Source organism: Thermobia domestica, chromosome 10 (assembly GCF_964235325.1).
Source record: "Thermobia domestica chromosome 10, izTheDome1.hap1.1, whole genome shotgun sequence".
Classification (NCBI taxonomy): Eukaryota; Metazoa; Arthropoda; class Insecta; order Zygentoma; family Lepismatidae; genus Thermobia; species Thermobia domestica.
In genome coordinates this window covers 220,549,148-220,564,188 of record NC_137463.1, presented here as the reverse complement: position 1 = coordinate 220,564,188, position 15,041 = coordinate 220,549,148, and the positions used below count along the sequence as shown (strand labels likewise).

Sequence of the window (15,041 nt, the reverse complement as noted above, 5' to 3'; positions counted from 1 at the left end):
TGCAACGTCAGCCCGGAAAAGTTATCAAGCAACTTATAACCCAATACTAAAGGAAAGAAGATTAGAAAAATATAGAAACGCAAAGAATAAATATAAGGAAGCGATATTAGAGGCTAAGAAAAGAAGTTGGGATCTTTACCTCAAGAAAAATATTGAAATAGATCCATGGGGTGTTCCATACAAACTCATAACACAAAAAATAAACCCATTAGTATTAAATACAGTCAAGAAATTAGATGGATCATACACCTCAAACAGAGAAGAAACTCTAAAAGTTTTAGCGAACAAATTTTTTCCCAGAGATGAAAACAATAACGACACAGAAAGAAACACAGTACTAAGAAACAAAATGGGTGAACAACATACAGGAACTGTACCAAAATCGGACAAAGTCACTAACGAAGAAATAGAAAAGATCTTTAGAAAACTTAAAAACAAGAAATCTCCGGGTATAGATGGCATCAAAAACAAAATATACAAGAAGACTAAAGATTTATGGGTCCCCTACCTAACGAAGCTTTTCAATTTACTAATAAAGAAACAAGAAATTCCAGAGCCGTGGAAAGCATCAAAATTAATTATTCTCTCAAAAGGACCAGAAATGGATCCATCAGAAATAAACTCATATAGACCTATATGCTTATTAAAAAATATATCAAAAATTTTTGAGAGAGTAATATTAAACAGAATTCAAAAATACAGAAACGTAACTGAAGACAAACTACAATTTGGATTTAGAGTAGGAAAATCAACAGAAGACGCCATAAATACTCTTCTAGACGATATCAAAGAAAAGATATACGAAAAGAAATATGTATTAGCGCTCTTCATTGACATCGAAGGAGCATTTGATAATTTATGGTTTCCATCCTTAATTGAAAATGTAAAAAAATTGGAAATACCAGCATACTTACTGAATTTGATAAGAAACTATCTAGAAAACAGAAAAATAATAATACCCAATGAAGAGGGCGACATAGTAATTAAAACAGAGAAAGGATGCCAGCAAGGATCAATATTAGGACCCCTACTATGGGACATAGAATTACAACCTTGCTTGGAAAAAATAAACAAAAAGCAAGAAGTCGATAAAATAGTGGCATTCGCCGATGACGTCATAATAACAACATCAGGAAACAGCCGAAGGGAATTAGAAGAAAAAGTTAAAAAGATAACAGAAACACTTGAAGAATGGAGTATGGAGAGTAAATTAAGGATATCATCAAAGAAAACCAAGTATCTAATTTTCGGCACAAAACTACAAAGAAATCCGACTATAAAATTAAATGGAGTAGGAGTAGAACGAGTGCAAAGCATAAAATACCTTGGCATAACGCTAGATGATAGACTAAAATTTGATGAACATTTGAAATATATAGTAAAAAGGGGAAACAGTGTAGCGAATAAATTGGCCACTATTGCAAGAAACAGATACAGGCTACCATTAAAAATACTAAGACTATACCAAGAAACTATTCTGTCAGCTACCATGGCGTACGCATCCAGCGTTTGGATTGATAGACTATTAAAAAATAAGACCTACAGAAATCAAATCAATAGACCACAAAGAAACCTATTAATCAGAATGTCTGGAGCTTTTAACACTACTTCGCATAGCGCACTCTGTGTAATCCTTGGTATCCAACCAATGAACTATGTGTTATTGCAAAGGGCAACAAATTACTGGCTAAGGAAAGAAGAGAAAAGGAAAATTAGAGAAAATTTTAACAGGGAACTAAAAGATGAGAAAGAAATTAACGACAACATAATACAACTATGGGATAAAGAATGGCAGGAATACAGTGGAGCGCAACGATTACATAGAATTTTCCCTAGCATCGTCAATAGACTAAAAATAAACCACTTAAACCCAACATATGGATTGGTTCATTATCTATCAGGCCATGGACCATACGAACAACACCTCCACAGAATCAAGTTAAGACCCAGCCCAACGTGTGAATGCGGAGAAGAAGGAACTCCTGAGCACCATGTCATGTGGTGTCCATTATTAGAAGAAATTTTAGAACTAAGAACTCAAATAAGAGAAAAACCGCTGAAAGAAATAATAGAAGTAAAGGAAGACTGCAAAAAATTGGAAAATTTGACAAATGAATACTCCGAACTAAGACGAAAAACTTACAGAAGAAGAATAGAAGGATGAGTGCAAGTGGAAGAATGTGTGAAGAAGTCCTCGGACCGGAGAAAAGACTCCTGGAATCCAAGCACTGGATTACCGTGCTTTCGCCGAGGACCAGAATGCGTGCTGCACCTCCAGCCTCTCGGTTTGGAAAGGAACTCCGGTGCAAGAGTGAATGTTGCGTGAGTGCATGAGTAGAGGTGAAGCGAGGATAGTGTCTCAGAGATAAAACATACAGCAACTCTCGCCAATAGGACGGCCCATCCCGGGCGTGCCGGCCGAAGGATAAAACGGACCAGGGCCTGCACTAAGTGCTCTGAGTGGGCCCTGGACCTCAAGCCAGCACAAATGGGTGGAAACTGGCATTGATACGCAACTGAGAACACTAAAGCATCAAAGCAAAAGTAACAGGAAACGCTTATATAGAAGCATCAGAAAATTAAAAATTTTTGAAAATGTGAAAATTTAGATAAAAGTAAGTGTAGCGTGTGTGTTTCATAGTGTAAGTACTAGTTAGTGAAGGTCAGTGATTTCATCAAAAGCAGTCAGTGTCAATATCTGTAGTGAGTGTAGTGTAGTGTTGATGCAGGATAGTGAAAAGAGGTAAAATATAAAGGTGAAAAGCCAGTGTAAATAGTGCAAATGTGAAATAGAACACACAGGAGAGAAATGCAGGCAGAAACCAGAGAAACCAAACATACAGAGTGAAAACCTGAAGAAAAGAAGAAAGAAGAAGATGACCAATAGGTAAACACGAAAACACAAAACACACGACATACAAAACAACACACACGTAACAAACTCGAACTCAATAAAACAAAAAACACACAAAATCTCACAAGGCTAGAAATGAGAGTAGAGTTAAGCAAACATTAAGTTTAGTTATTTTTTTGTTTTTTGTTCGTTTTATCTTTATTTTTTGTCCAATCCTTTGTTTTGGTTTCACGTCCTTTTCCCCTTCCCTTTCCTTCTTCAAAATTATGAAATAAATAAACCCAAAAGAGAAATCATTCGCAATGATGATACTTCGCCGGTTTTGAATGCTCAAGGCACCGGCTGACAGTAACGCGGCTGAGCGAATGAAAAAAAAAGTTCATTTATGTAGGTTTTAAATATTTATGTAGGAAATATTTAAAAAATATATATACGCAGAAAAACATTCATTGAATTAGACATTCTTTCCCCTCCCCCACTATAGTACCACGTCCATATGCAAATCATTTTTGCTGCACACATCATGTATACGAACAAGAATTATGCTTCTAGACCACTTCAGTGAAATATATCTTGTGTTATATGGGACCGTCCCGAAAATAAATGTAAATTAACCAAATTTGAGCCCCTCTTCCTCTATAAACAACAAGTACACATACAGGTTACTATCATGTACGGGACTACTTCATTGCTTCACATACCAATTTTTAGGGATGTACCACAAAGGGGGGAGAAATACCCGCCAAAACCTAATGAAAAAAAATTGATGAAAAATTAAAAAAAAAAAAAAACTTCATCATCCCTCTCTCGGCCATACATACGTTCCCCTATATACATAAAATGCAACTGATGGAAAGCTTCATCCCTCAAAAATACTTTGGTACCAAATCATCTTTCTAGCTTAATTAAGGACTGAGCTATTGATGTTTGTTGTAAAAATAAATGTAATTTACGTCAAAAACTCCAAAAATTGGCTAACATTGCCCCCATATAAGCAAGAAGTACAAATACACGATTGCTTTACGTAACAATTTTTATGAATCTATCCCCCAAGAGGGGGAATGGCCCCCAAAAAAACTGTGAAAAAAAACACGATATTTACCCTCCTCCCACATACATAAAATGCACATAAGCAAAGCTGCATCTTTCATTAATAAATTTGTACCAAAACCATCTTCCAGCCTTAATTTGAGGTTTAAGACTGAGCCATTGAGGTTTAAAGCCCTGATAGAACGTAACCCAAAGAAACTAAACTACATATTCTGTGAACGGAGATCAGGGAAGTTCCCGAAATTTGATCTAGATGTTGAATATAGATGGCAAGCAATATCTAAGAGCGTAAAAATGTAATATATATATATATATATATATATATATATATATATATATATATATATATATATATATGCCTATTTAGATTATTGTTTTAAACAAAATAAACATTTTAAACATGATTTTTTTTTTGTTTAAAACAAAGTACTTTGTTTTAAACGTTAAAAACGTTTTAAACAAAAAAATGTTTTAAACATAAAAAAATTCTTTTTGTTTTTTTAAAAATATCATGTTTTTTTCAACCCTGGAAGAAAGTAAGAACGCTTTCAAAGATTTAACTGGAAGTCCAGTTCGGAAACGACCATTAGGAAGACCTAGGCGCATATGAGAGAACAATATTAAAATGGATTTCACAGAAATAGGAATACAAAGTAGAAACTAGATCCAGTTGGCTAAGGACAGAAGTCAGTGGACAGCTTTTGTGAACACGGCATTGAACTTTCCCGTTCCATAGGCCACAGATTTAGTTGAATACAGGAAGCTTGACTTATAGTAAATATTGTTTAAGCTTACTTGCACCAAAGGCACACGCGCTAGCCACTAGACCAGCAGAGAGGGCATAATTTGAGCGAATTTTATGTAATAGGCACAAACATGTTCGGGACAACAACTACCAACTTTTAGGAAATTACTCCTCACACAAAAGCATAAATGAAACTGTAGGTCATCGTGGGTTCACAAGTGGGTAAAGATTGTAACTCGAGAACCGCATGTTGATTCAAATCCTACTAGAAACATTTAGTGATTATTTTAAGCCGTAGATTCCATTAATATTAAAGTGGATGTGGAGCATGGCCGTTGACAGGGTGTCTCGAAGCGTAGGAGTAATTTCATGACGTATTTCTATAAACGAAAAATGATAAATCAAGAACTGAAACTGGTATACAGCTATATCTACCAGGGGCGCCACCCCCCCAAAAAATCTAGGGGGCCATCCCTCTGGTTGCTATATTACGTTTGGTATTTTTTATTTGTATTAAGAAAATCTTTGGAAATTAGAAATATACATTATACATTTTCGTGAGCCCACTGCCGCCACCTTCTTGTGCCCATGATATTCACTGATATAATAATGAAATCTATGGTTAAGAATAATCACTATGTTCTTTCACCCGATCTTGATCCTTTCGGTTTTTTTTTTTTTTTTTTTTTAATCGTTTTGATCAATTCTCAGCGAGTTGTAACTCCAAAATAACGTTTGTGCACAAAGGATGATGTATTTAATATTACCTTCACTAAGCATATATGTTGCCAATCTTAAGTACAATTCTGTAAGTAAAAGAGTACAATTCTGTAATATTAATTTTTGAAAGCAAGTTATTCCTTGAATGAGTAAAATAATTATTATTGGAAGTTCATTAGTTGTTTTCTATTTACAGAATGTCGAACGGGTGAAGTACAAGTAACACAGGGCCATAATTTGCCGGCGAGGTACGTCATTCACACGGTCGGACCAAAGTACAATATCAAATATCAAACAGCAGCGGAAAGTACGCTTCACTGTTGTTACAGGTAAGAATATCTCGCTTTAAAATACCATGATGTATTAGTGAATTACTTAATGGTACGAAAATTCGGGAAGAACAACGTGGAAATTGTTTAAGACAAAATTAATTTTGTGGGAGACATATAACAATGGTACTTCCATTTTTGACTCATTTCTATTATTTGTTGTCTTGTTTCTGTAGATACTATCATATATATATCCATAGCAAATCAACTAATAGTGTCTGCTGACTATATATATATATATATATATATATATATATATATATATATATATATATATATATATATATATATATATATATATATATATATATATATATATATATATATATATATATATATATATATATATATATATATATATATAATTTTTGTAGACAAAGTTGTAGTATATTTAGAGAGCTGAAAAGAAGCAATAATTCATTTTTTAGATGCTCAGTTTTCTTTTGAGAAACCATTTTATATAGGTACATAAGATTATTTTGCACTTTGCAAAAGTTTGCGGTAACCGCTTCAGCTTCGTTAGTTTTTATTATATCAATTTCCCATACTATTTGAAAGCGAAATAAATATACATTTTATGTCCAGTGTGCATACAAGCTTACTACACTACAGGTACTTTTAAACAGTGGTGTAATTCAATTAATTTAACAACCAGTTCTATGACTAGTATTTAATAACCGGTTCTATGATTAGTATTTAACAACCGGTTCTATGATTAGTATTTAACAACCGGTTCTATGATTAGTGTTTAATAACCGGTTCTTTGATTAGTATTTAACAACCGGTTCAATGAAAAGTATAGTAAGTTGACTTAGTATTAATTTTATTGGTATAGAATTATATCATTATTATTTATTCCAATGATACTAGTAATAGTGTCTAGGATTAACTCGTATAGCATCTTTATATTGATATTTTGTACATTGATTTTCGAAAATAGTACTAGAGAATTATTATTATTATTATTATTATTTATTTATTTATTTCGCTAAGTACTTTATCTAGAGGTGAAGAGACACTGTTAAGAACTGGTTCTGGAAACTTGAAAAATTTTAGCAACCAGTTCGGTGCGGACCAGCTGAACCGGTGCGGTGTGAACCAGCAGAATGACATCTGTGCCTTGAAAATTGTTGAAAGTTCAAGTTTGATAAACGCAAATTGTCGTTTGTGAAATAAAAAAAGAAGAAGAAAAGAAGACCTATCGCTATTTTTTTTTTATAGATATAGGTTTCGTGGTATAGTACTTCCTTAAAAAAAAGTCTGGTATCAGAGTCATATTCTGCGTTTGTTATGATTATTCAAACATAGCAATTTTTCTGAAATTGGCTTTGTTCAACATGAAATATTTCAAAAAGGACACACTTAAAAAAAAAAAAAGTACTATATTTACAAAACAATCGTTATTTGCATAGTAATAAATTGTTAAAATTAGATCACTGAGACTTGGCATTTTTGAGCTGTTTTAGTTTTGTCGTAAAATTTCGTTTATTAGCAGCCAAAGTATAACTACATGTTAGGTATTAAAACATGTAATTCAATTCAGTTGTGCATGTTATTGTAACAATGTTCTACTACCACAAACTTATTGTTAATCATGTTTTGAAGGAAAAAAATATTAAAAAATGAACACTGTTTTGTCTTACGTAGTTTTTGACCTTACTCAATTCGCAAAGTAGTCGAGATCACTTTTTTTAATAGAATATCTTATTTAGCTTATTGCTTAAGCAAAATACAAAAGAAAATTAAAGAATACTTACTTTAGAATCAGTGCGGTCAAACTGTCCTCATCCGGCTGCCTCTGTATCGAAGATACGATATCTTCAGTTGATCCCACTTTCCCAACAAGTCATAAACTGCACGTGTGTGGTATTTTGGTGACACGTTGTTGCCATTACTTAAGGCCTTTTAAAAATTGGGGTATTTTGCCGACTATTTCTAGATGTATAGATTCTATATGTGAATGTGCAGATAGAGTAGATAGAGTGAGACTTAAAAGTAAGGATATTACATACAAGAATTCAGTGATTATGTCTTTGGTTTCATTAAAAAGATGTATACCAAGGAAAATTCAATTCGTATACATCCGATAAAAAAGTCTAATACATATTCAACATGGCAGAACGTTGAAAGATTTCTGTCTGTATACGAGTAATGATCTGGTGTATCGGGGAAATAGAGAAATAAGTTAGGAAAACAACGATCTTTTTATTCACTTTTTTCATTCGCACGGCCCAAGAATTAAAAAAAAAAAAAAAAAAAAAAATCTTCAAAGGTAACAAAATGTGGATGACAATTAGTCAAGTCCTAAGCAAACTATCACAATCGAGTACACAACTGCTACAGGTCGAAGCTTGAATTAACTAAACTAACTCTATGGCCTTTGGAACCCGGAGGTTCAATTCCGCATTCACAAAAGCTCTCCACTGACTTCCGTCCATAGCCAACTGGATCCAGTTTCTGCTTTCTATTCCTGCGAGATTCATCTTAATATTGTCTTCCCATCTGCGTCTAGATCTTCCTAATGGTCATTTTTCTGTTGGATTTTCAGTTAAAAGTTTGAAAGCATTTCTACTTTCTTCCATTCTGCAGGGGTGCCCACAAGGGGGGGGCTATGACGCAAACTGCGTCATTGAAATATTAGGGGGGGGTTAAAAATCTATATAAATATGTTTGATGGGGGGGGTAAAATTAATCGAAAAGAAGATTTTTTCATGGAAGAACACCTACGGATAGACAATTGGGGGGGTGCGTCATGGACATAAGGGGGGGTGGGCACCACTGCATTCTGGCTACATGTCCTGCCCACCTAAGCCTCCTAGACTTGATGCCCGTAACAATGTTTGGTAAATAGTATAAATTATACAGTTCCTTGTTATGACATTTCCACCATTCTTCTTCCCGTTTTTCTTGTGTCCGAATATTCATTTCAGGATTTTATTCACAAATTATTTCAGTCTGCTTTCTTCCTTTAGAGTAAGCAACCATGTTTCGCAACCATACACCACAACAGGTATGATTATCGTTTTATATGAAGTATTTTATGCTTCACATTTCTCGATAGAATTCGCGACGACAAAAGATTTAAACTGAATAATAATACGAATTCGCTACTTTTAACCGACATTTAATTTCTTCCTAGATATGGTTTTGGTCTGTTAATATTACTCCTAGATATTTAAAAACATCCTCCATGTCAAAAAGTATTATAATTCGCACTGATAACCCCCAGTAATTTTATTTGCGTATGGGGTTTTGCAGATAGAATGTTTGAAAGGATTTTACAGGATATTGACAGAAGAGATATGCCTTGATAATTATTACAATAAGTTTTATCGCCTTTCTTGTGAATCGGAACAATGGTTGAGTCTTTGCTCTCATGTGACAATTCCTTCTTGTTCCAGATAAGGAAAATCAGTTTGTGTATCATGTTCAACAATTTTTCAACTAAAATTAAGTCAGCCAGATTTTCGTCTGCATCCAGAATTTCGTCTGCATCCAGAGATTTGTCTGTTTTTAATTTCTTTACAGCAGTTTCTATTTCTGTTCGGTTAGAATCTGGAATATACCGTCTGTGTTCATTTCACTCTCTCCACGAACATTAGTTTTTGGCTGCATGTTATGCAATTCATGAAGGAAATCTTTCCATCTATTCAAGATGCTATCAGGAGAATTGTTTCGTTGGCTTTCTTTAATATATAAGCGCGAGGTTGAAAGCCTTTTTAAAATTCGTTTATGTTCTTATGCATGATTCGAATGTTTTTGTTCTTGCTATTATCTTCAAGTTCAGTAATTTTAGCTTTTTCAGCCAAGCTTGAATATCAACGAAAAACAATGTAAAGAAATCAGTCAACTTTTTTTTCAGCAGTGACATTTTAAGGAGATAGAAAGGAAAGGATATTATAGGAAAAGATTAGTAATGTATCATTTTCAACACAATTTTTATCATATTTGTACTGCTCACCACTTCTTGTGATTGCACCATTGAAAAGAAACTAAGTCTCACTGATCAGATTTTAACCTCTTGTTACAGCGTAAATAGTGATTGTTTTATGAAAGATTGAAAGTTGTCAAATGTGTCCCTCTTGAGATATTTCAGTTTGAATGTAGCCGATTTCCGAAAAATCGCAATGTTTGAATAACCATAACGAAAACAGGATATGACTCAAATGTCAAACTCTTCATTTAGGAAGTAGTATTCCACGAAACCTATATCTATATCTATCTATCTATCTATCTATCTATCTATCTATCTATCTATATATATATATATATATATATATATATATATATATATATATATATATAATAAAATAAAATATAGTGGTAAGCCTTATTTTTTTCTTTACAATTTTAAATTTAAATAATGACAATTTACGTTTCTTAAACTTCAACCTTCAACAGTTTTTTAAAGATTTTTGTGGTGTAATGGACTTAACTGGACGTGCACTGGATATAAGATGTTGTACACTTAATTCTCAATTCTCTTTCAAATTATTTTGTTTGAAATCAATATCTAAAAAATAACGCATCTGTAGCGTTTACTGGAAACTTGTAAATTGCAAACTAGGCTTACGTGCCTACACAAAATAGCGTCTCAAAGAAAAACTAAACATCTAAAAAAATGTATTACAGATTATTTTTATAACTCTAGATATAGTACAACTTTGTATACAACAGTCTAAAAATAATAAATTTTGTCATTAACTTTTTAATCTAAAATTAGATTATTTCAAGTGATTTGACCCATACGGTACTTTGCACTCACATTGTGTATGTTTATTAGATTTCAAATTCACTAACTTATCCTTCGAATTACCCTTGATATCATGATTATTACCAACGCTTTAGCCGGACTGGAATACTGATTTTTATGAGATCAGCAAAGACAAATAATGCCGGTTCTGGTCGGAGAAAATATCCCGGTGAAATCGCTTGTGCGAGTATTGTCATTGTGGCGTCCATTCCACGTCGTGAAAACAGTTGAGAATCTACTTGAAAGAAAGAAATAGCGGACTTCGGTCTAGAAAGCGAGCATTAATGGCGAGGATAGTCGATGGGCTTACTACACATCACCTCAAAAGCATGAGTGTCACAAACTTCGGCTGGTAGGCTCCCTACGAGCAGTTGCGCGAGGAGTTTTTATTTTTTTTTTAAGTCCGCTATTTCTTTCAATAGATTCTCAACTGTCCTCACGACGTGCGACGGATGCCACAATATCAACATCCGCACAAGCAATTTCACAAAAAGTTCCTGACAAAATTTTTTATTATTATTATTATTATTATTATTATTATTATTATTATTGATGATGATGATAATAATAATAATAATAATAAACTGGGAAAATTTAATGAGAGTGGTGATGACCAGAAATGGTACTGAACGCATTTGATTAATACGCGCAGTTAATAATGAATAGTGCTTCAGAAAATGATGATATATTGCCTTTTCGCAAGACCTTCAATTTTATCCTCCACCTCCGAAAAACATAAAAAATATATCCGCATCTGCGCAAACTTCTAACAATATCTTGTGGTGTAAATGATAAATTCCGTTAATTTACGAGCTGTAATGAATAACTGTAAGCGTGAGAATCATCTTCCAAGCTAAATATATGGGAAAGCAACTGACGTAATCATGAAACAGAGTAACAATATACCATGTTCAGATTATTATCAGTGGAAAAGGTCAAAATTTTCCAGTGGCGGATTGCGTAACAGACTTGATAATTGAAGAATATTTACCATTTTAATTGATGCAGTATCTTTCTTCAGCATGCAAAGGTTAATCTCTCTTAACATAGTTCTAAGAAACTTTTTTTTTCTTTTGTTCCTAAGTAACACCTAAAGAACGAACTTAAAAAGTGTTAGCGAAACACTACACTAATTTCATAGATCGTAATGAATGAGCATAAATATGTGTACAGTGAGGTACTTAAGTTTACGTACAGGAAATTTTGCAGATAGTCTTTTTAACGTAGGAAGATACAAAGATTATATTCTAGTTACAGAGGATAGTTAGTTATGAAATTATGGCTACTTGAAAAAAGGTTATTTATATCAAAATCGACAAAGGATATTTATCAAAATAGTATGTACCGGATGTTCCAGAATTCTTTCCCTGATTACAAACATCCATAAAGCTTAAAATATGACACATAGGGAAATTCTTTATTTCTTGAATTGCATGTAACATATTCAAGTTCTTGTGTACATATTTATTGTTATTTTATTTTTTATGGAACCCAGTGACGTAATAACAGCAGAATCGGACACCACTTGTAGAAACATGTACTAAAACCAGGAGAAAGCTCAATATGTCCACTCGTATCACGAGACACAGTCACCAAAAACAGTCTAGAAACAATTCCAGACAGCACACCATAGACAGCCACCAGATGTTGAAAGCATCAAAGTGTGGTAGCGGTATGCTAAGTTTAAGGAAACAGGCAGCGTCAGTGATCTTCCTAAAACAGACAGACCTGAACGTAGTGCGCAGACAGTTCAGACAGTGATTCGTGAGAAGCTCCAGGAAGTCAGTCCGAGAGCCTTACATGAGTTGCAGACTCCTAAGACATCAGTATTTCGCATCCTACATAAACATCTTTTTCGTCCGTACAAAGCCCAGATCGTTTAGTTCCTACAACCAACAGATTACAGTGCTCGTAATCACTTTGTTGTCTGAGATTGAGGGAGATATTGATTATCTGAAACCTGTCCTTTTCTCAGATGAGACCACATTTCATTTTAACGGTGTTGTCAACTGACATAACGCTAAGACGTGAGTATCCAAGAATTCTCACGCTGTTTCAGAGCGTCACAGACAGTCCCAAGCTGAACATGTGGTGCAATCTTATGCACAATAAAATCATATAACCTGCTTTCTTCAATGAAAATACGATCACAGCCAATACCTATCTTGATATGTTGAAGTTACTTGTTGTGCCACAGATTCAGGACATTCCAGACTTTTTACATTAAGATAGTGCGCCACCTCATTGGGGTAGATGTCCGTGCCTATTTAGATACATTTCCGGGAAGATGGATTGGGCATGATGATCCCATAAACTGGTCCCCGCGATCACCAGACATAACATCACTGGATTTCTTCCTTTAGGGTTATGTCAAGGGCCAGGTTTACGACCATCACCAGTGAACGACATCGCAGCATTACGGCCCAGATTTACTGAAGTAATAACATCTATCTCTCAAGTAATGTTGAACAACACATGAGTGAAATTGGAATATTACCTGTTGATATTCACTGCGATGTCGTTCACTGGTGATGGTCGTAAACCTGGTCCTTCGGGCAACGAAAGGATCACACGTAGAAATTTATTAATTGTGTACGCAAAAACTTAAATATGTTACATGCAATTCAAGATTTTTTTTTAAAAAAAAGTATTCGTTTTGTGACGATGTGTAGGATTTTTTTTAATTATTATTTAGCTTGTTTTATTTTATATAAAGATGAGGTTTGTTTGTGCTATAAGTTAGTGGGTGTTATAAAAAGTATTATAATTATATTATATTATGATTTTTATGGGAAAAGTGGATTAACCTAGGGGAAATGATAACATAAATTTTAAAATATTTAGTTTATTATATAATTAATTTTGAATTATACAATAGTATTTAGTTAAATTATTTAACAAAAGTGATTTGATATTTGTTTGTTTATTGATAGTTAAGTACATTAATATAGATTGATTAATTGGTTGGACATTTAAGTATTTAAGTTATTAGAGATGGAAGATGAAATACGAATATGTGACTTTTAGTTTTTAATTTTTAAAGTTTTATAATAGGCTGATATTTTGATATTTTATAGTATTGTATGATATTTTTTTACTTGAAATTAATATAGCAATAAGTATTAAAAGTTTTTTAACACTTTGCAGCTTGGAGTCCTGAATTTTTGGATTTTGATGCTTTTAATTTTTGCGTTTCTGGGTGACCGAATTTGAATTAATTATTGAGACCTTGAGGTCCCTTTTTATTAATTTATGAGGGACACACCTAAACCTTATATTAGTTAGCATATTTCGTTTGTTAGATTTACAAATATGGAAACTAATTGCTTTTTTGCATTTTGATTGGCTATTAGCAGGGAACCGCACCCAGTATATATGGTGTGATTTAGTACACACGTGGACAGCGTGACTGTTACCGCCGGAAGATTTTAATGACAGGATTTTTAGACTTATTCACATCTATCTATGACTTGTCCATAGATTCTTAACTATTAACCAAATTTCCGCATTTAATGCGGGGTCACGTTGTCAAAATCGTGATGATTTATTTTGTTAGTAACTAAGCATAACCTTCAACAAGTAAACATCCTACGAATTTTTTGCGCAGTAAAACAACCACAGTCACCTTCGAGGTTTTAGGTATTTCCTTTCTCTGTTGCTAGCTTGTGACAAGCTAAAACAGAAAACTGTTTTGTAAAATGCATATTAAATCAAAAATAGCCTTTTTCAATTCCTTCAATAAAGAGCAATGTAACCATATTTTTGAATCCAGCGTCACAGTTTATGTGTCATATTTTCTGTTTTGTGAATGTTTGTAATCAGGGAAAGAATTCTGAGATACCATGTATATTTTCTATTGATAAATCATCGTGTCCGTGGGTTTTCTCGATGTTCTCCCGTTTCCTCCCTCGTTATCATTCCACCAATTCTTTCATAGTCCTTCATTTTCATTAATCATCCGTCTTCTTTAACCTACAGGGCATAAGGTTTCATTTCAAAATTTTCCATTATTAAATATTGAAAATCTGACGCATCATTCAGATACACGACCACTAGATCGGACATTTTCACGGTAAACAATTCTGATCATCTCTCGGAAGTCTCTGTTGCTGATTTCCCCAACTTACAACAAAACTTAAGGTTTGCTCTTTGTTTCATGTAAGAATCCATTACTATGGTAACCACAGTGTCTTCGATGACCGATGTCTAGAACGGGACAGATGCTTTCTTTACCAAATCTTCACATAACCTGCAAAAAGAAAATATCAGCACTAAACTCACACAATTTTCTGTCATTAACAGTTATAGACTTGGAAATTTGTTGTCCAACATCAGTCTTGCAAATTTATTGCCAAACCTTGTATACATCTTCTGCCACTGTAGAAGGAAGAACACAACATCTGATTAAGTCAAATACATGAAAATGCAATAATAAAATTTGGATTTCCTTTACATTTTATTTTTTTCTCTAATCCTTCACAGGTGTATACATGTTCTGTGTGAAAGGAGTTGGAGAAACAGAATTAGAGAGAAACATGGCAAAGAGTCAGTGGCGGAACTAGCCCGGGGTTGGGGGGTGGGGGCTAGCCA

At 33.7% G+C, this 15,041-nt stretch overlaps 1 protein-coding gene across 3 annotated transcripts in view; it reads left to right on the top strand.

Annotated features, from left to right (window-relative positions):
• The window catches only part of Gdap2 (ganglioside induced differentiation associated protein 2), a 250,942-nt gene that overhangs the window by 174,129 nt on the left and 61,772 nt on the right, over positions 1 to 15,041 (top strand). For all 3 annotated transcript variants that reach the window (XM_081729124.1, XM_081729123.1, XM_081729122.1), the window contains exon 4: positions 5,566 to 5,698. In XM_081729124.1, coding sequence (XP_081585250.1) covers positions 5,566 to 5,698 — 133 coding nt within the window. The remainder of the gene's footprint in view (positions 1 to 5,565; positions 5,699 to 15,041) is intronic.